Here is a 20,225-nt window from a genome sequence, read left to right as displayed (position 1 = left end):
TGTGTGTGTGTGACAGTCTCATTCTGTCACCCAGGCTAGAGTGCAGTGGGACATTCTTGGCTCATCGCAACCTCTGCCTCGTGGGTTCAAGCGATTCTCCTGCCTCAGCCTCCTGAGTAACTGGGATGATTATAGGCGCATGCCATCATGCCCAGCTAATTTTTTGTGTTTTTAGTAGAGACGGGGTTTTGCTCTGTTGGCCAGGCTGGTTTCGAACTTCTGACCTCAAGCAATCCGCCCGCCTTGGCCTCCCAAAGTGCTGAGATTACAGGCATGAGCCACCGCACCCAGCCAAATTTCTCAATTTTAAACTAACACTGCAAAAGAGTTGTATTTATGATTGGCAAAATGATTCAACATGAGTATAGTGTCAGATTGATAGTCGAAGTAATTTTAACAATATTATTGTCAAGCACTGTTGACTAGGGCAGACTGCAGACCTGTTTTCGGGGGAGTGGAACTGAGCATTCTCAGGTTTGAAAAACACTGCTAAAGACTGCGATTATCTAATGAAAGTGAAAAGGTTAGAGGAGTGGGAGATGTTACATGTCTCTGAGAGTCAGGGGCCCAATTATCCTACTTGTTCCCTGATCTTTTGCACATTTGGGCATCACTGGAAGCCCTAGAACCTACCACAAAGGGAGCAAGGTTGCCAGGAGAAGTCAGCTGATATTTCCTTGGTCATTGCTTTCCAACTTCAGGAGACAGGCCTCATCAGGCTTCTCCGCCGGGAGATAGCAGCAGTTTTCCAGGACAACCGAATGATAGCCGTCTGCCAGAACGTGGCTCTGAGTGCAGAGGACAAGCTTCTTATGCGACACCAGCTGCGGAAACACAAGATCCTGATGAAGGTCTTCCCTAACCAGGTAGGGAGCAGGCCCCTTGGCATGGGTTGCCCATCTTACCCCAACCCCCACCAGACTCAGACCTCACCATCTGCTCCCCAGTGATGATACTTTTTATTCCTCCTCTCCATGAGTCACCCTCTAATCTGGTGTCTAAGCTATGATTAGGGGCTGAGAAGACTCTTGGGTTGCACCCTCAGCCTAATGTGGCCCATGACCCATGAGGTGGCTCTTCCTCCCACTTTTTCCTGATAAGTCATTTATCCTGCTGTCCCAGGTCCTGAAGCCCTTCCTGGAGGATTCCAAGTACCAAAATCTGCTGCCCCTTTTTGTGGGGCACAACATACTGCTGGTCAGTGAAGAGCCCAAGGTCAAGGAGATGGTACGGATCTTAAGGACTGTGCCGTTCCTGCCGCTGCTAGGTGAGCAAGCACCCCTGCCAGTTAGGGGTGGGATGAAGAGGGGCAGGTGCTACAGCAGCCTGCTGCCATCTGCTCAGCTTGTCTTGGTAAAACCGTGAACGTTCTTGGAGACAGCATCCTTTCACGGATGGGGCCTGAGTCAACAGCACATTTATTGAGGGCCGACTGTCACTCTCACACCTGTGTTGTCTCACTACCCCAGGTCACTTCTGCACTGGAGGGAAGATTAGGAAAGGCAGACATGGAGCAGGGAGAGAAAATTCAGATACCTTGAGTCTAACAGTGGGGTAGTAGGTGCTGAAACCCACACAGATGAAGATATTTAAAACAAGTAGCCCAAGTAAAGGGTGCTGAGGGCCACTGACCAGTGTTTCTCAGACTCCCCTGATGCTGACTCACTTAAGGGGCAGAGAATACTGCACGTGTCCCTTGGAAATCCAGATTTCATAGGTCTCTGTGGGGAGGGGGCGGGACAGGAATCTGATTTTTTTTTTTTTTTTAACTGTATCATTCAGGCTGGAGTGCAGTGATGCAGTCTCGGCTCACTGCAACCTCTGTCTCCTGGGTTCAAGCAACTCTCCTGCCTCAGCCTCTTAAGTAGCCGGGATTACAGGCACCTGCCACCACACCTAGCTAATTTTTTTTTGTATTTTTAGTAGAGATGGGGTTTCACCATGTTGGCCAGGCTGGTCTTGAACTCCTGACCTCAGGTGATCCACCCACCTCGGCCTCCCAAAGTGCTGGGATTACAGGCGTGAGCCACTGCACCTGGCCTCATCCTGATTCTCTCTCTCTCTTTTATTTTTTTCTGAGTTGAAGTTTCGCTCTTGTCACCCAGACTGGAGTGCAATGGCATGAACTCAGCTTACTGTAACCTCTGCCTCCCCAGTTCAAACGATTTTCCTGCCTCAGCCTCCCAAGTAGCTGGGATTACAGGTGCTCGCCACCACGACTGACTAATTTTTGTAGTTTTAGTAGAGACAGGGTTTCACCTTGTTGGCCAGGCTGGTCTTGAACTCCTGACCTCAGGTGATCTGCCTGCCTTGGCCTCCCAAAGTGCTGGGATTACAGGCGTGAGCCACCATACCTGGCCACCTGATTCTTATTTACAAGGAAGTTTAGGAAATACTGACTTAATAGGGGTCGGGGCCAGGTGGATATATTAAGAGTTTTCTGAGGGAAGAGTGAAGAAGTAGGGATCAATCCCAAGCAGAGTGGGTGTGGTGTGGGGCACAGTGGAACCCAGGTCTTGGGGAAGGCAGGATTTTGAGAAGGGCAATGGAGAGCAAGTTCCTAGGGTCAGAAAGTTGTTTTCAGAGAAGAAAGGCATCTGCAAGGAGCCCAGCTAACCCTGTGTTCTTCCAGGTGGCTGCATTGATGACACCATCCTCAGCAGGCAGGGCTTTATCAACTACTCCAAGCTCCCCAGCCTGCCCCTGGTGCAGGGGGAGCTTGTTGGAGGCCTCACCCGCCTCACGGCCCAGACCCACTCCCTGCTTCAGCACCAGCCCCTGCAGCTGACCACCCTGTTGGACCAGTACATCAGAGAGCAACGCGAGAAGGATTCTGTTGTGTCGGCCAGTGGGAAGCCAGATCCTCCTGACCCTGTTCCGGACTCGTAGCCAGCCTATTTAGCCAGCCCTGCGCATAAATACACTGTGCCCTATTGGCTGTGCTCTCCTCCACGGGAGATGTGGAAGAACTTGGGGTGGGGGAGTGTGTTTGTCACTTGGTTTTCACTAACAATGATATTGTCAGGTATAGGGCCACTTGGAGATGCAGAGGATTCCATTTCAAATGTCAGCCACTGGCTTCATCCTTCGTTTTCCCAGCTTGGAACCTGATAGGAGCAAAGTCTCTCCATTCTCCAGGTCCAAGGCAGAGATCCTGAAAAGATAAGGCTATTATCCGCTGCCTCCTTGGTCACTGCCTCTTGCTGCACAGGCTCCTGAGCCCACCCCCTTGGGGCACAACCTGCCATGGCCACAGTAGCTCAACCAAGCAGTTGTGCTGAGGTGAGAGCCTGCTGTGTGCCAGGCTTTGTGCTGAGTGGCGTACATGTATTAGTTCCTTTACTCCTGACCACATTGTACCCATTTCACAGAGAAGGAGCAGAGAAATTAAGTGGCTTGCTCAAGGTCATGCAGTTAGTAAGTGGCAGAACAGGGACTTGAACCAGGCCCTCTGCTCTGAAGACCGCATCCCGAATTTCTATCCTAGAGCTTCCTTATCAGGTTACCCAGAAGTGGGTCCCATCCACCATCCAGGTGAGCTTGGATGTTAGTTCTCCGCCCTCGAGGTGTACGCTGTGGAAAGTTTGGGAGCACTGCTTTATAATAAAATGAAATGCATTCTACTTCCTTTATTTTATGGTTTACACGGCTGTCCTCCCTATAAACTTACTCTCAGGGGCTTCTCTGCCATCTGACTTTCCTCACTCTTGCTTCCCTTCCTAGGAAAATCCTCTTTTCCTACACCCGTTCTCGCAAATGGCATCCCAGGCATGCTTGCCCTGTTAAAGGCAGCTGACGGCTGTATACCCACTAGCTAACATGTCTCTGGTGGTTCTGGACAAAAGGCCTGTGGGAAAACTAGGATTCTCTGTTAATGGGGAGTTCTGAGAGCTCTAGGGTAGGAGGCCTCGTGCAAGTCTTCATGAACCAGACATTACTAATAAAGGAGATGGGATGCTTAACTCGAAGGCCACCGTCATCCTTGATTGGAGCACATTCTGGGTGGATGCAGGGGTGACCCGGGGCGAGTGGCTATTCAACATTGTTTCTCGGACTTGAAGCAATGCCCCCGCTTCCTTAGTCTTGGACAGGCACTGTCTGGTGGGGATGATCTGCAGCAGCCTTTTTGTGGCCTGGGCCAGGACCAGCTTCCCACAGTGCCTCGCCCTGTGCTATCTGCCCAGGGATGCTCAATCACTGGGAAGTGACTTAAAAGGCCCTAGAGGCTCCTGGATGCCAGAACTTGTCTGACCAGTGCTGCCCAGTGCTCCTGTCCCTCCCAGAACCCTGCCAGGTACTAACAATGCCCTCCACCTGGGGTGGCTGGAGCAGCGCTGAGGCTCTGAATAAAGGCAAGACAGTGGGTGTCCCTGAGAGAGATGTGAGACCCTGAAATGTAAACCAGGTCCAGTGAGGATGAAGTGGAAGGGATAAATGGCCTAAGTCACTTTTGGGGTCAGAGAAGAAACTTGAATCACATCCTTCACCTGAGGCCCCACCTACTTCTTTCCAGAAAATGACTACTTTTTTCCAGAAAACTTTGCTGCATTTGAAGTTGTAGGTCTGTGCCACCTTCATTTGAATGAATTTTAGACCTTTGTTAAGAGCTGATTTTTCATGAGAATTGAGCAGCTGGACACAGTACTCCAGCAGAAGGGTAAAGGGAAGGGAGGGGACCAGCATTGCAGCCCTTTTAACAGCTGTGACTGCCCCAGGCCTGCTCCTGATCAAGACACTGCAGGCTGTGGGGTGTCATCGTATGCACAGGCACTTTCAGATCCCTGTGGGGCCTGACCTAGTGGGGCATCACCCCAGTGAAGGGCCTCAGTGTGGGGACTGCTGGCTGTCCCTCTCCTGGCTTGACTGCCCCTGCTGACTGTGCTCTTGGCACTGTCTTATGGTCCCAGAGGGGGCATCTGTCCCTCCACCATCAACCTGATACTTTTGCTGGCTCCAAATTTTGCAGTCTATTTTCAGATGTAAAATGAGAGGTGGGGGGCAGGGGTTAATTAAGAATTGGCCTTGGGCACTAACAGGGTCACTGCCGTGGTAGTCTGAATAAAGCCTTTACCACCACTGGCGTATAGCCAGCAGTTCCCTAGTCCTCTGATCTATCTGGAACCATGCCCAGTGGGGACTGTGCCCCCACTCCCAAGCCACATGGATACTAGGGCGGTCTGCTCAGCCCTGAGTCCTCCAGGGAGCAGGGGGGCAGAGCTGAGCGGTTGCCCGGAGCTTGGCGGGAGGAGGGGACAGGGGAGAGGGAGGTGGGGAGATCCGGCTAGAGGAGAGGCTCCGACGTCTCCTTCCTTCCTGGTTCCTGCAGCAGCTGCTGCCACTGCTCAGCTTGGTGAAGAGGGAGCCGGTGACTCGGAGACGGAGACGGTGACTCAGAGGCAGAGCGGTGTGAGAGCCAAGGAGCACTGGCGTCCATGGACCCTGGGGTAAGGGGGCTGCGTGGCAGCAGCTGACATTCCTGAGAAGAGCTTCCTCCCACCTGAAGCTGGTGGGTCTGCTCCCGAGATGGTGGGAATGGAGGTGGAGAGGGGGCACCCACCTGGCTCGCCTAGACCCCTCACCTTCCTACCGATAGAGCCTCCCCCTCCACCCACAAGCAGTGAGGGGCCGGGATCCCCACAGGGCCCGGAGAAGGGCACAGAGATACCTGAACACCGGAAGAGTTTGGGAACTTTCAATGGCTGAATGCAGGAGTTTCCTCCCAGGTCAGCCTCTTGCAGCAAGGGTCCCTCTGCCCCAACCTCCTGGGCAACCGTTCCTGCCACATCCCTGTCCGTTCTGGGCCTCAGTTCCTCAGGTGCTTGCTAGCTCCATTAGAAGATCTGGGCTGCTTCCCCCACCTCAAACCAGCCTTGCCCCTCCAGTCCCCTCCCCCGTCTCACACACGCAGAACCTCATGCATTATTGATCTCCCTGTGGAGCCAGGATGGCCAGGGCCAGTGCCAAGGGCGCCTGTGGGCACTGCTGCAGGACCTGTGCAGACCTGGGCATGTCCTGGGCCCCCTCTTCTCTCATGAAGTGTCTCTTTTAGCCCAGTGTCCTGCCCTCTCTGGGTGGGTGGCATTTCTCAGAGCCCCAAGGACTGGGATGGTAGACAGGGGATGGTGAGGCTTTAGGGGGCACTGAGGGTCCAAAGAGGGCATCCTAGGGGCATGTTTGGTAGGAGGAGACATGGGAAAATGGGGGCTATCTCAGGCCTCAGTTTCTCCAAGCACTAGAGAATATGGAGACTAATTGGTGGGAGGCTGGGGAGTTTTCTGCAAGGGGATCATGGCAGAGAAGTCTCTGGGTCACGGTGGCAGGGTGGAGGGGTCCTGAAGGCAGAGGCAGCTGGATTGAGGAGGTCTCGCTTGTCCAGTCTCTGAACCCCTCTGTCTCTTCTTGGAGCCTCTTCTGTCACTCCCTTTCTTCACCTCTGAGCACTCCCAGGGAAGCCTCTAAAGAAAGCATTGAATATTTCCTGGAGTCCCAAAGTATGTGCCCAGTGCAGGCTGGGCGTATGTCTTGTGGTTTTCCCTGGGCATCTGCCTGTCTGCTGTGTGCTAGTTCATTTCTCAGGGCAGTGTCCATATCAGGTGAAAATGGGTGGGGTCAGGACAGAGGGGCAGACTTGGGAGAGGCATGGCAGGTGAGCAGAGGGTGTGTTGGTGAGCCCTTATCTCAGAGGGTGTGGGAGGGGTTGGAGGCGGGGAAGGTGATCAGAATTTGTGCCAAGGGGGTCTTTCTCTTGCTTCAAGGGCTCCATCAGGAGCAGGTGACATCCTTTTCCTTCCACCCTGCTCTACATCCCCAGCAGGGAGTGGCCTCTCCCTTCTCCATGGACTCCCAAGAGAGGGACCCGCCCTTCCTGCCTGAGAGCACTCAGTCCTCAAAGCCTAGCAGTGCTCAGCAGGTCAGAGAGCGCGAAAGCAGTGGTGGGTGGGCCAAGCTTGAACCGGACTGGGAGGGGCCAAGGCGGCCATCTCACCAGTGTTCCCCCTCCCTCTGTCCTGGACTGCAGGCCTCTGAGCTGTGGGAGGTGGTGGAGGAGCCTCGGGGCAGGCTGGGGACAGAGGGTGTCATGCCTGAGAGACAGGAAGGTCACCTGCTCAAGAAGAGGAAGTGGCCTCTGAAGGGCTGGCACAAGGTAGGGTGGGCAGGCAAAGGGAGGGGCCAGACATGAGGGTGGGGTGGGAATGAGGGGCAGCTGCCAGGCAGTCCAATGGTGTTTGCCTGATGTGAAAGAAAAGAAAAACTAATTTGTCTGGTTGCCCTCTCCCTCATGCCCTTCCTCTCGGCCTCCTGGGTCCTGTCACTCCTGGGCAACATCACAGAGATACTTTGTGCTCGAGGATGGAATCCTTCATTATGCAACTACCCGGCAAGACGTGAGTCCGGGCACTGACTTGGGGTTGTGGGAGGCGTCTGGCCCCAGTATGCCCTGGGCAGGCACGGGATATCCGGAATCGACCAGAGCAGGGTCTGAATCCCAGGTCCACCACTTGCTGAATGTGTGATCTTGGGCGAGTTACATCCCTGGGCCATAGCTTCCTCATCTCTAACAGGAGAGCACCTTTCCCCAGGTGCAGAGCTGTCATGGTAAGGGAGGTCATACACACAAGGCTCTCTGGACAGGGCAGAATAAGTGCCCAAGAAATGGAGTCTTTACCACTCTCATCCTGTCCCATTGTCAGGCTGGGAACAAGGAACTGAAGGCCTGAGTACCCAGGATCTCTCTGGGAGGGCGTTACCTTCCACAACCCTCCAGACCCCTGAGGGTGGGAATAGTTTTTCTTGATCTGTGACTTCTTAGAGCTCAAGATGTGACTTGACATAGGGAAGCGCTCTGCACATGGGAGGATGATTGACAAGTCTCTGATAGTGTGACTTGGACATGAGGGTGAACCTGCCACCTGGCCCTTGAGCCTAGAATGGCTTCAGGGAGATGGTCGCTCTATGGCTCTGAGAGCCTAAAATAGGTCTCCTGTACGCCCACCAACACTTCACTCCCAGATCACCAAGGGGAAGCTCCATGGCTCCATCGATGTCCGGCTGTCGGTCATGTCCATCAACAAAAAGGCCCAGCGCATTGACCTTGACACTGAAGACAACATCTATCACCTCAAGGTGACATCCCTGGGAGACAGGACGTGTGTTGGCCCCCGGCCTGGCAGAGGCATTGGAACACACAGGGGCAGGGGCTGAGGGTCTATGGAGCTCAGGGTCTGTCTCTGAGTTTGACAAGAAGTAAGTTTCCATCCTGTAAAAACCGTCAAGGGCAAACCTGCACTTCTTGGTTGTTGCATGGACAGGCACAGATCTAAGGGCTCAGAAACCTGGGCACCTTGCACTCTGTCTCTCTGCAAGTGAGCTTTGCACAAACCTGGCTCTGTAAGAAGGGACTCTGCTTGTCTGGGGACCGGAGCCCTGACTTCTTGCTCTAGGAAAGTGGTCCCTCCCTTCAGATAGCCCTCCCCGTCTCCATCACTTCTGCAGATCAAATCCCAGGACCTATTCCAGAGCTGGGTGGCACAGCTGCGTGCCCACCGCCTAGCCCACCGCCTGGACATGTCCCGTGGCACACTGCCCAGTACCGCTCACCGGAAGGTAAGGTGGACCCTGGGGTGCAGGCAGGTAATGTGGCAATTCAGGGGCAGGGGCTGTGGGGAACTGTGAGACCCAGGGAGGTGGGCACCATCCTTCCTGACCCTGGGCTCACCCCACAGGTTCCTGGTGCCCAGCTTCCAACAGCAGCTACTGCCTCAGCCCTACCTGGGCTTGGACCGCGGGAGAAGGTGTCTTCCTGGCTGAGGGACAGTGATGGGCTAGACCGTTGCTCTCATGGTGAGGAGCCCTAGGCACAGCACCTCCAAGGGTAGGGCCCAAGCTGGCAGGTCTAGATTGCATTAGCAGGAGGGGAAAATATTACTTCTATCCCCACCTCAGGGAGACCCAATTTAATGAGACAGCCTCTGCCTCCAAGGAGATCCAATCTACTTGGGCCCTGTCCCAGGCAGTCCCAGTCTTACAGAAGAGTAAGAGTCTGTCAGGGCACATAGACAGACATGGATGCAGGGACGGGAATCATGACAAAGCAGATACTGAATGCCCACACAGGGCAGGGGCCTGAGGAGTAGTGCCAGGGAAGGGGTGTGCTCTAGAAAAGGGTTCCTGCAGTAGGGTCTGTGAAGTTGGCCTGAAGGGAGAAGTGTAAACCAAGTAGAGAGAGGCGGGGCGGGGTGAGCACATCCCCGGTCTGCTCAAAGGCAGCAGAGGTGAGGTGTGGTCTAGAGACAGAGTAGAAATTAGGCTTCATGCCCTCCCAGGAAACCAGGGGGCACCACACCCACAGGGGTAGGGACCCGAGCTCTTGAGCAGGTAACAGGGAGCAGTATCAGGATCTCCATGAAGTCAGTGTTGGGAGAGTCATGTCCTTGAGGCTGGGCTTGGTGGTTTACGCCTGTAATCCCACCACTTTGGGAAACCAAGGTGGGCAGATCACCTGAGGTCAGGAGTTCAAGGCCAGCCTGACTAACATAGTGAAACCCCATCTCTACTAAAAATACAAAATAATTAGCCAGGCGTGGTGGCACATGCCTATAATCCCAGCTACTCGGGAGGCTGAGGCAGGAGAATCACTTGAACCTGGGAGGCAGAGGTTGCAGTGACCTGAGATCATGCCATTCCACTCTAGCCTGGGCAACAAGAGCAAAACTCTGTCTCAAAAAAAAAAAAAAAAAAAGAAGAGAGAGTGATGTCCTTGTTCTTTCTCGCCACAGAGCTCTCTGAGTGTCAGGGGAAGCTCCAGGAACTACACAGGCTCCTCCAGAGCCTGGAGTCCCTGCACCGAATCCCCTCAGCCCCTGTTATCCCTACACACCAGGTAAGATCCCGGGGAACACACAGGATCCTGCTCAGGCCCCCGATCCCATCATTTCCCCAGGATGGGTCCTATTCCTCCCACATCGCTGCAGTTTCCTGGAGAGCCACGCGTCGCCTGGTTTCCTCCCTACCCCTGCCCCATGGCCAAACTGTGTCAAGGTTGTCTCTGTTCCTCCACGCCCATGCCTCTGCCGGGGTGGCTGTCATCTTCCACTGGGATGTCAGTTGTCTCTGTCCACCGGCCTGAGCGGCCCCACCCTCTGTGCTGGGTAGTCTGCGCCCTCCTCCATGGCGCAGGAGGCCGTCTGCCTCTCCCAGGCTGTGACGGTTGCTGCCCCTTTTCCCCACCCTGTGAGTAAAATTGCCTCCACCTTGACTTGCCAGGCCTCAGTGACAACCGAAAGACCCAAGAAGGGGAAACGGACCAGCCGCATGTGGTGTACCCAGAGCTTTGCCAAGGATGACACCATTGGACGGGTGAGGTGGGGCATGCACCTCACAGAGCTGGGGCAGGATGCCCTAAGGAGGCCGGCCCCTTCAGCCCTTCCCCTTCACCAACAGGTTGGTCGTCTCCATGGCTCTGTTCCCAACCTGTCTCGCTACCTGGAGTCTCGGGACTCCTCGGGCACCCGTGGGCTGCCACCCACAGACTATGCCCACCTGCAGCGCAGCTTCTGGGCCCTGGCCCAGAAGGGTAAGTGCATGCTGGGAGAGGCTCATAGGGAGTGGGCAGGAGAGAGCGAGGACTCTGATGGTCTGCCCCACCCCCTTTAGTGCACAGCTCCCTCAGCAGCGTCCTGGCTGCCCTCACCACGGAACGGGACCGACTGAGGGATATGCACCAGGGCTCAGAGTTGTCAAGGATGGGGGTGAGGCCTGGGGGACAGGGTGGCTGGTCGGGGGGGAGAGGGCTTGAAGCTGAGGACTGCCAGCCTGGGGTCTGATAGCAGATCTGGGTGAGGGTGGGGGTTTGGCAGAGGCAGCCTCTACAGAGATGAGGTGCAAGGTGGGGAGGACCTCATCCTCCTGGTACCGTGTCCCTCACCCTCTCCTTGCAGGTCTCCGAGGCCTCCACTGGCCAGAGGCGCCTCCACTCACTGTCCACCTCCTCCGACACCACAGCGGACTCTTTCAGCTCCCTCAACCCTGAGGAGGTGCGGAGCCAGGGTGGGTTGTGGGGGCCGATTCTCCTGTGCCTTCTCTCCCAGCAGGAGCCAAGGCCCAGGGCAGTGGGCAAGGTTGATTTTTAGTCCCAAAGACAGCCCCAAAATTTGGCTCCATTGTCTTTCCCATAAGGTTGGCGACAGCCCCATCTTAGTCATTGTGTAACAATGTGCAGGGTACTTTTCCTTTTAATTCAGAGTCCTCTGATGCAGTGATTCTCACCCTCAACATAACAAAACTGAGGCTCAAAGGGTCTAATGGGTGGGCTCAGGCTCCTGCAATTATAGGTGGGCTGAATTATACTCGGGCTCTGAGCACAGACTCTGGAGCTGCGTTCCACGGGTTCAAATCTGGCTCTGCTGCCTGCCAGCTTTGTGATCCTGGGCCTCAGCGTCCCAATCTGCAAATTGGGGGTGATAATTGCACCTACCTCACAGGGTGGGTGTCAGGATTGAGTGGGTTAGTACACACAGAGGGCTTGGAGTGGGGCTCAGGGTCAGTGCCAGGAAGTGTAAGCAGTTATCATGGAGCCTGTGTGCCCTCACTCCCAGGCGAGGGCTCATTCTACTATGCCTTTGTCCCCTGCTCACTCCCCTCTGCCTCTTCTGCTCAGAAGGTGTCTGACTCAGCAAAAGTGCCCGGTTATGCCTCCCTCTCAAGGGAACTGTCAGGCAAGCGGGTGCCCAACCTGATTCCCCCGGCTTGGCCCTGGAGCCTGACATCCATCTGGTTGCTCCCACAGCAAGAAGCTCTGTACATGAAGGGGCACGAGCTCACCCCCCAGCTGTCGCAGACCAGCATCCTGTCCCTTGCTGATTCCCACACAGAGTTCTTCGATGCCTGTGAGGTTCTCCTGTCCGCCAGCTCTTCTGAGAATGAGGTGAGGGAGGAGGGAAGCTGGTAGTGAGGCGGGGCAGTTGGGGGGACCTTGGGAACAGAAGGGTGGGGTCCACAAAGACCATAGATTCCTCAGCCCCTTCTCACCACCTCAGCTACTGTCTCTGGGAATATGTCCAGATCAGTTGGGTTTGTGTGCCCCTGCTCAGAAATCTCTGCTGGGGACTCTTCTCCTAGAGGAGTGTGACATTTTTATCCCCATGGGGTTCTGAAACTACTGCCACAGTTGCAACCCCAGTCATCTTCCTATGACCCTGTCTCAGCTTCAGCGCTCCCTCTTCTCAGACCCTGAACCTCAGTAATCCCCAACTTACCTTCTCTCTGTGTCCCACCAAGTCCCTGAGCTTTCTCCCACCAGCCGCAGGACCCGGCCCTCCCTTTCCCAAGGTGGCTGGGCACAATCTGTGATGCCAGGTGTCCTGGGGCAATGTCTTAGGGCTCAGAGCTCCCCCAATACATTCTCTTCCCCTTCCCACCAAAGGGCTAGCTGGGCAGATTCTTGCCAGGCCCTGGGCACTGCCCAGCTGCCCGGGGGAGGCCCAGTCTGCCCGGCCTGTCATCTGTCCCGGCCCAGGGCTCAGAGGAGGAGGAGTCGTGTACCAGTGAAATCACCACCAGCCTGTCTGAGGAGGTGCTGGACCTCAGGGGAGCTGAGCGCTGTCAGAAAGGTGCCAGCTGGGTGGGCAGGCAGGGAGGGGTGGGAGGCAGGTGGAAAAACAGGGTTTGTCCACGGCCCAGGCCCATGCAAAGGCCATCCCTTGTGGTGACTGACGGGCTAGTGGCTTTGGGTGCTGACCCCAGGAGCTAAGGAAGTCCAGGTCATGAACTGGGAAGTATTCCAGGAGCAGCTCTGCTGGGGGGCCAGGCTCCGGCCTTGGGGCTGGCCTCTGTTGCAGCAGGCTTGCCTAAGGCCTTGGAGGGAGGCAAGAGATCCCACTTTCCTGCTTGTTAGCAGTGTGGCTCTGGACCTGTCATTTTACTTCTGAGAGCCTATTTCCTCATCCATAAAATGGGCTGGGTAATCTGCACTCTGACCTCTGTTTCTGTGTTTATAAAGGGAACAAAAGGCAAGGGTGAGGACTCAGGAGGGGCTCCTGGGGTGCAGGGTTTCTGGCAGTGGGAACCGTCCGCCCCTTTGCATAGCTCCCACCCCTGCCAGCCAACTCAGTCCCTGGGAACTTGTCAGCAGTTAGAGCCCCAGTCACCCTGCCCTGCTGTGAGTCGAGACACGGGCTCGGGGGGAGTGTCCCGGGGGCTTGGGAGGCAGCTGGGCCCTGGACTGGGCTGTGGGCTTGCCGTGTCTGGGATGGCTGGTGTCCAGTTGGAGAGTGACATGGCAGGGCGGCCGCAGGGGGGTGTGTTCCAGGGAGACCCATGGGGCCACCCCGCCGTCGCTGCCTGCCGGCGGCCAGCGGACCTGGAGCTGACGTGAGCCTGTGGAACATTCTGCGCAACAACATCGGCAAAGACCTGTCCAAGGTGTCAATGCCTGTGCAGCTCAACGAGCCGCTCAACACTCTGCAGCGGCTCTGCGAGGAGCTGGAGTACAGCAGCCTCCTGGACCAGGCCAGCCACATCGCCGACCCCTGCGAGCGCATGGTACCTGCTACCTGTCCTTATGCCCAGCCCAAGGCTGCTTCCTTCTCCCTGGGACCTTTTCTCCCAGAAAATCCTGGCTGGGCTGTTCCTTGCTGCTGAAGTTCCACCCCAAGATCTCATACTTTGCTTGTTTGGGGTGGCGGCCCCATCCTCAGTACCCTGCACCTGCCTTGCCCCCCGCAGGTGTACATCGCAGCCTTTGCTGTCTCGGCCTACTCCTCTACATACCACCGAGCTGGCTGCAAGCCCTTCAACCCCGTCCTGGGGGAGACCTATGAGTGTGAGCGGCCTGACCGAGGCTTCCGCTTCATCAGTGAGCAGGTGTGGCCTTGGGAGAAGAGGGCTGGCCTTGGGTGTCTGGGGCAAGGAGAGACCTGGGCTTTGGGACCAGAGCTGGGGCAGAGAGACCAGGGCCTGGGAGAGGAGCATGGGCAGTTGGCTCTGTGCCGGGCTCTGCGGTGCTCCTGGCCCACATTCCGAGGTCCAGCCATGGGATCCCAGGAGTTCCAACTGGGAGCTCATGCTCTAGGGGCCAGTCTTGGGCTAGGATGAACTGGAGGATGAATTGGAGAGAGCTGGGAGTACAGGGGCTGGGGAGAATAGGATGTTCCTTCTAGATGGTGTAGAGGAATGCATGGAGCAGGCTTGGGAAGGTTAGAGATGGGGCTGGAAGAAAAGGTGGGCCAGACGCTGAGGAGTCCTGCCAGTGAAGGGAAAGAGGCTTTGGGCTTTTGTATGTGTGTTTTTAAATCCTGAAGGCATTGGCACCATGGAGGATTTGAGGCAGTGGAGTGGCTGCTCAGAATCTCAGTGTGCAAAGCACACCCGGGTGGCATATGCCTGGTTGGTGGAGGCCAACAGGGTCCGTCTTGTCATCTCTGTAGAGCTAATGAGGCCCTGCGCTTAGGCTGCGGTGTTTGGTTCAAGAGCTGTTTATGTGCTGCCCCTGACAGGGCCTGGTGCTTAGCAGGGTACTCTCCTGCGTAGGGAAGGGAGGTTTTTGTCGACAGGGAGAAGTCTGGGCGGCCTGATCTGGGGAATTCGGTGGGTGCATGGTGGTGCCAGTTAGCAAGGTGGACGGTGTGTGTGGGAGCACACTGACTATGTGGGCTCGACTTCCACGGGAGATGGCCAGGAGGCTCTGGAGTCGCTGGCTTGGAGCTCCTCCAAGAGCACCAGGTGGCACTAACAGGTCGAGGAGTTGCCAGCTTAGAGGGAGGAGGACATCAAGGGAGGACTGCCCTCGGGAGGACTGCCCGCAGTGTCTAGGGAAGAGGGCAGGCAGGAGCACTGGGGAGCCCCAAAGGGGAGGGAGCGCGGGTCCCTGGGACCTGAGGGGTATCATCGGCTACCTGCGTGAGGAAGGTTTCCGAGACAGGATGGGGACAGAGACTGGATTGCAGAGGGTGTAGAGTGTAGGTTTTATAAAAAATAGAGAAAAAAGCAGACAATTTTCCAAAAATTTTACCGTGAGGGACAGAGGAGAGAGAAGGTGGCAGTTGGTGGGGGATAAAGGTCGAGGCAGTTTGTGTGTTTGTTTGGATTTGAAGTGTTTTTGAAAACATGGTGAAGATTGACACAGTATGCTCATGTGTACAACAGAAAATAAGCCTCCCTCTCATCCCAACGCTCCGAAGGGACTACTGCTACCAGCTTTTGGGATTCCTCCCAGAAATGTTTTACGCATATGTGAACAAAGATGTGTGTGTCTAGAAAAGAAAGGTTTGCTATTTTTTAAGGTGGAAGAAACAGAAAATCTTTATATTCAGAGAGAAAGAGAAATAAAGAGGGAAAGACTGAAGGTGCGGAAGGAGGAGGACGGGGGAGCCTGGGGGGCATCGGTGGGAGCAGGCTGACTGCGGCCAGAGCAGAAGGAATCACCTTCCTGACCCACCTCTGTTCTGCCACAGACTGTGGGAGGCGAATGAGGTTTGAAGGGCCTGGTTTGTGCCTAGGTCCTCAGAGAAGGATTGGTGAGGGATATCAAGGGCCCAGATACAGGACATTGTAAATTTAGCACTTTCTTAGTGTGAGTCGTGTCTGTGTTTTGGCAACAGAGTCAGAGCCAGGGGTGTACAAAGGAGGCCAGTGCTGGCATTTCTGGCAAGTGGTGGAGGTGGCTGAGGGTATTAGGTGAGAGTACTGTGAAGGGCAGGATGCGGCTAGCAGACCACGGGAGGGCAGTGCAGTCGGGGACCTGGACGTCTTGGCTGGAGCCGTGGGCAACAGGGAATGGAGAGAGAGGCGAGGCAGGCAGGCTGTGGGATGTTGGAATTGAAGGCTTCAGATGTGGAGCCATTCCAAGTGGGGACAAGGCCAAGTGTTTCCAAGGGTGTGGGGTAGAGGTTGTAGGGCGACGATCAGCTTTGGGGTGGGGTGTGGGGGAGATGGTGGGGAAGAGGATCGTCAGCAAGGGCTGCATTTCAGGCAGGGGATGGGGTCCCCACCTGTCAGGTAGTTACAAGGCAATGATCAGTTTTGGGGTGCGGTGAGGGGAGATGGTGGGGAAGAGGGTTGTCAGCGAGGGCTGGGTTTCCGGCAGGGCATGGGGTGGAGGCCCCACCTGTCACTATTGCGGGGAACTTTTCAGACTTGAGCAGGGGTTCTGGAGGACGCCATAGACGGGCCAGCCAGGGGAGCTCCTGAGAAAGAGGGAGCGAGAAGGGAGAACATAGAGGCCTCATGGGAAGAAGAGAGGATGCTGGGTTTGGGAGATGGCCAAGGTTGACAGGGACAAGAGACCTGGAACCAACTGGTCTGGTGGTACTCAGGGGAACTGGGGTTGGGAGTAAGGCTCTTTGGGGTGCCCTAATGGTGCTCAGGGACAGCCTCAAGAGAACTTCTTTGCTCACCAAGGTCTCCCACCACCCCCCTATCTCGGCCTGCCATGCGGAGTCTGAGAACTTCGCCTTCTGGCAAGGTGAGGAGTAGAGGGCAGGGCGGGGTGGCCCTGGGCAAAGGGAACACCCTCTGGCCTTATCTCTGTTGTTCTCTCTCCCTCCCCTAATCCAATTCCAGATATGAAGTGGAAGAACAAGTTTTGGGGCAAATCCCTGGAGATTGTGCCTGTGGGAACAGTCAATGTCAGCCTGCCCAGGTGGGATTCTTAGACTCTCAGCAGCCAGGCCAAGCCACAGGCAATCAGGCTGGAGGGGAGGTGGCCTTAGGGACAGTATAAGGACAGGATAGGAAGGTCTGTCCTGAAGCTGCTTGCAGTGGGGTCAGTGTCTGTAGGTTTTACACCTATATTTACAGCAGTCGCCAATAGAGAAAGATGAAAAGCCTTAGAACATAGTAGAGCTGGAAGGGCCCATCGAGGTCATCTGACTCAGCGGCTTTCACACTTTTTTGACCATGACTCACAGTCAGAAATGCCTTTGAGACTTCAAGCCAACGCGTACACATACATGCACACAGAAACCTAAATTGATCTCAGGACTTAGGGGTCACAGACAAAATTTGAAAAACTCTCATCTAGCTAATTGTACAGGCAGGGGACTGAAGCCAGAAAGAAAAAGGGTGTTGAGAGTGGTCTGGGTGTTGTGGGAGAGATCCTGGATTTTGGAGTCAGAAGCCGTGAGTTCTGCCACTCAATAGTGATGCAAATTAGCATGAGCCTGTAGTCCCAGCTACTGGGGAGGCTGAGGCAGTAGAATTGCTTCAACCTGGGAGGCGGAGGTAGCAGTGAGCCGAGATTGCACCACTGCACTGCACTCCAGCTGGCCCGGGCAACAGAGCAAGACTCTATCTCAAAAAAAAAAAAAAAAAGTAGTGATGCAAGCAGCAAAAAGACTTGACACCTCAGAGCCTTGAGCCTGCTTGCCTGTGACATGACAGTAAAAAGTAAAACCCAAGAGAGGTGAGGATTAAGCAGGATAATGGATGTGAACATACACATGGTTCCTGGTGCCCGAGGGCAGGACACTTTGTGTATTTTCATCCCCGTTGCTCAGGCACTCAGGGGCATTGCAGATGAGTGGAGATGTGTTCATTGAATACGTTCTGTGAAGGCCACTCTGCCTTGTGAATATAAGTCATCCTTCACTGCAGAATCGGAGCTGGGACCCCAGGGTTCCTGTCACAGACTGACGTGACCTGCTCCAGCAAGACAGGAGGCCCATGACTCCCTGGGGCCAGCCAGCTGCCCTTCCATTCCTTGCCTCTCTCAGGTTTGGGGACCACTTTGAGTGGAACAAGGTGACATCTTGCATTCACAATGTCCTGAGCGGTCAGCGCTGGATTGAGCACTATGGGGAGGTGCTCATCCGGAACACACAGGACAGCTCCTGCCACTGCAAGATCACCTTCTGCAAGGTGCATGTGCCACCCTGACCCTGCCCATTCACCCCCGGCAGCCTCAGTCTCTGGAGGTCACCCTGGCTAAGGGGGAGAGGACACCTCCCTAACCCCTGCCTTCCCCACCCCAGGCCAAGTACTGGAGTTCCAATGTCCACGAGGTGCAGGGCGCCGTGCTCAGTCGGAGTGGCCGTGTCCTCCATCGACTCTTTGGGAAGTGGCACGAGGGGCTGTACCGGGGACCCACACCAGGCGGCCAGTGCATCTGGAAACCCAGTAAGTGGAGGGGTCACAGAGGGCTGGATGAGGCTGGAGCAGCTCAGGCATGGTGCACCTACCCCAGCCCCTTGCCTTCCCCCAGACTCAATGCCCCCCGACCATGAGCGCAACTTCGGCTTCACCCAGTTTGCCCTGGAGCTGAATGAGCTGACGGCAGAGCTGAAACGGTCACTGCCTTCCACCGACACGAGGCTCCGGCCAGACCAGAGGTCAGTGCCGGATGGGTGCTAGCCTAGAACCGCCTGGCTCACTCCCTCCACGGAGTACAGAGCTGGGGCTTTGTCCTTCCTTCACTGAGTGGCCTCAGAGAAATGGGGCTTGTCAGAGGACAGAGCTGGGCAGGGACAGAGGCCTTGGGTTTGGGGGCCCCTGCAGATGGACAGTTCAACTGAGTTTGATCTGGATCCTCAGGTACCTGGAGGAGGGGAACATACAGGCTGCTGAGGCCCAGAAGAGAAGGATCGAGCAGCTGCAGCGAGACAGGCGCAAAGTTATGGAGGAAAACAACATCATACACCAGGCTCGCTTCTTCAGGTGCCTCGGCCTCGCCCTCCACCCTGGGTCTCCCCTTGAGCCCTGCTTGGAACAGGGCAGGTGTGGGAGGCAGCACCTTAGGATCCTAGCCTGCCTTCTAGATGTTCACCCCTCACTGCCACCGCCTTCTCCCGCCAGGCGGCAGACAGATAGCAGCGGGAAGGAGTGGTGGGTGACCAACAATACCTACTGGAGGCTGCGGGCCGAGCCAGGCTACGGGAACATGGATGGGGCCGTGCTCTGGTAGCCCTGGCCCCGGGGGCAGGAGGCTCTGGTTCCTCACTCCTCCTGCCTCCACCCCCTACCACGGACACATGGGTGAGGCCAGGCTCCCCCCTTCACTGCCCTTGAGACCAAAGGGGCAGCCCTGGCCCTCCCTCCCCTCTGCTGGCCAGAGGGCTGCATATCAGCCCACCCCCCACCCCACCGTTTGGGGTGAGAAGCAGAATTTGTGCTTCCCCAGTCTCCTTGCCCCAGACAACCAGCATGTAAGACCCTTTCCGCTTCGCCATCCCCCTTCCTGTCCCCTTTGGGGTACTTGGGGAAGACTCTGGCTCCCAGGATCTGTTCCCCATTTCAGTGCCTTCCTAGGACACAGGGGACCCCTTGATTCTCCCCAGGCTTTCTGTGCCCAGGGTTCTGTCCCTGGCAGTGAGGTTGCAGTGAGTGAAGGAGAGATGATCTGTTCTCCCCTCCCCTTCCCCTGCCCATCTCCAGCATCTTCTTCCCCTTCCCTGGCCCTGCAGGGCCTTCTCCAGCTCCCTTTGGTTGGTCCCTGGCCATCCCTCCTGTCCTGGATCCCTTCTCCCTAACTGCAAAATGCCTGCAGCTTCCAGCTCCTTCGTCCCTGATCCTCAAGTGGTTCCCTCCTGTCTCAGCTCAGCGGATCCCCCAGAGTGGAGGAGGCCTCTCCATGAGGAGGGAGCAGCCCAAGGCGCCTGGCCTCTGACCCACCGGCAGCGAGTGCGCAGGTGTGAGTGTAAGTTCATGTAGAAGAGTGTGTGCGTGTGCATCTGTGCCCTGCTTGCAGGCGAGCAGGGCTCCCTCATGTAGCCCGGCCTTACCCCCTGCTGGGGGTCCGCCACATCGCTGCTCTTTCTCACAGTTTGCCTCTGATGAGGGCGAATTGCTATGACATTCCAAGCTCCAATAAAGACTGTCCCAGACTTTGGCCTGTGACCATTCATTGAAAAACATGTGGGCTCAAGGTCAGCGGAAAGCCCTCAGCCACTGTCATGGGTAAAATGAATTGTGTCCCCCAAGAAATGTTTCTAGTCCCCAGGCATGTGCACGTGACCTTAGTTGCAAATAATATCTTTGCAAAGACAAGTTAAAATGAGGTCACATTGGATTTGGGTGGCTCTGCTCCAGTGACTGGTGTCCTTATAAGTAGAGTGAAATTTGGGCAGACAGACGTACGCAAGGGAAGACAAGTGTGTGAAACAGACACACGGGAGTCGGCCACGTGGAGACGTAGGCAGAGATGGGAGCGATGTATCTGAAAGCTGAAAGTGCCAAGGCTGCTGGCAACCGCCCGAAGCTTGGAGAGTCAGAGAGAGATTCTCCTACTGAGCCTC

General features: G+C 55.8%; 2 protein-coding genes across 2 annotated transcripts in view; both read left to right on the top strand.

Moving 5' to 3' along the window:
• The window catches only part of MRPL10 (mitochondrial ribosomal protein L10), a 7,331-nt gene extending 3,699 nt beyond the window's left edge, over window positions 1-3,632 (top strand). Inside the window, exons 2-5 of the mRNA XM_011960013.1 lie at window positions 475-523; window positions 641-866; window positions 1,123-1,267; window positions 2,633-3,632. Of these exons, the coding sequence (XP_011815403.1) occupies window positions 475-523; window positions 641-866; window positions 1,123-1,267; window positions 2,633-2,889 (677 nt within the window). The 3' untranslated portion in view covers window positions 2,890-3,632. The remainder of the gene's footprint in view (window positions 1-474; window positions 524-640; window positions 867-1,122; window positions 1,268-2,632) is intronic.
• A 1,665-nt stretch (window positions 3,633-5,297) lies between these two features.
• Window positions 5,298-19,819, top strand: OSBPL7 (oxysterol binding protein-like 7). Its single transcript, XM_011959843.1, has 23 exons — window positions 5,298-5,444; window positions 6,756-6,910; window positions 7,019-7,144; window positions 7,332-7,385; window positions 8,011-8,124; window positions 8,494-8,604; window positions 8,724-8,841; window positions 9,777-9,880; window positions 10,264-10,356; window positions 10,441-10,573; window positions 10,654-10,748; window positions 10,938-11,033; window positions 11,786-11,923; window positions 12,515-12,608; window positions 13,292-13,539; window positions 13,723-13,860; window positions 16,396-16,459; window positions 16,558-16,636; window positions 17,709-17,853; window positions 17,967-18,111; window positions 18,197-18,323; window positions 18,526-18,648; window positions 18,787-19,819. The coding sequence occupies exons 2-23, from the start codon at window positions 6,836-6,838 to the stop codon at window positions 18,893-18,895; spliced, it is 2,529 nt and encodes an 842-aa protein (XP_011815233.1). The 5' UTR covers window positions 5,298-5,444; window positions 6,756-6,835; the 3' UTR covers window positions 18,896-19,819.
• The last annotated feature ends 406 nt before the right edge of the window (window positions 19,820-20,225 follow it).

Source organism: Colobus angolensis, unplaced genomic scaffold (genome assembly GCF_000951035.1).
Source record: "Colobus angolensis palliatus isolate OR3802 unplaced genomic scaffold, Cang.pa_1.0 Scaffold50, whole genome shotgun sequence".
Lineage (NCBI taxonomy): Eukaryota > Metazoa > Chordata > Mammalia > Primates > Cercopithecidae > Colobus > Colobus angolensis.
The sequence above is the reverse complement of the archived record's forward strand: the minus strand, read 5'-3'. Positions and strand labels throughout refer to the sequence as shown.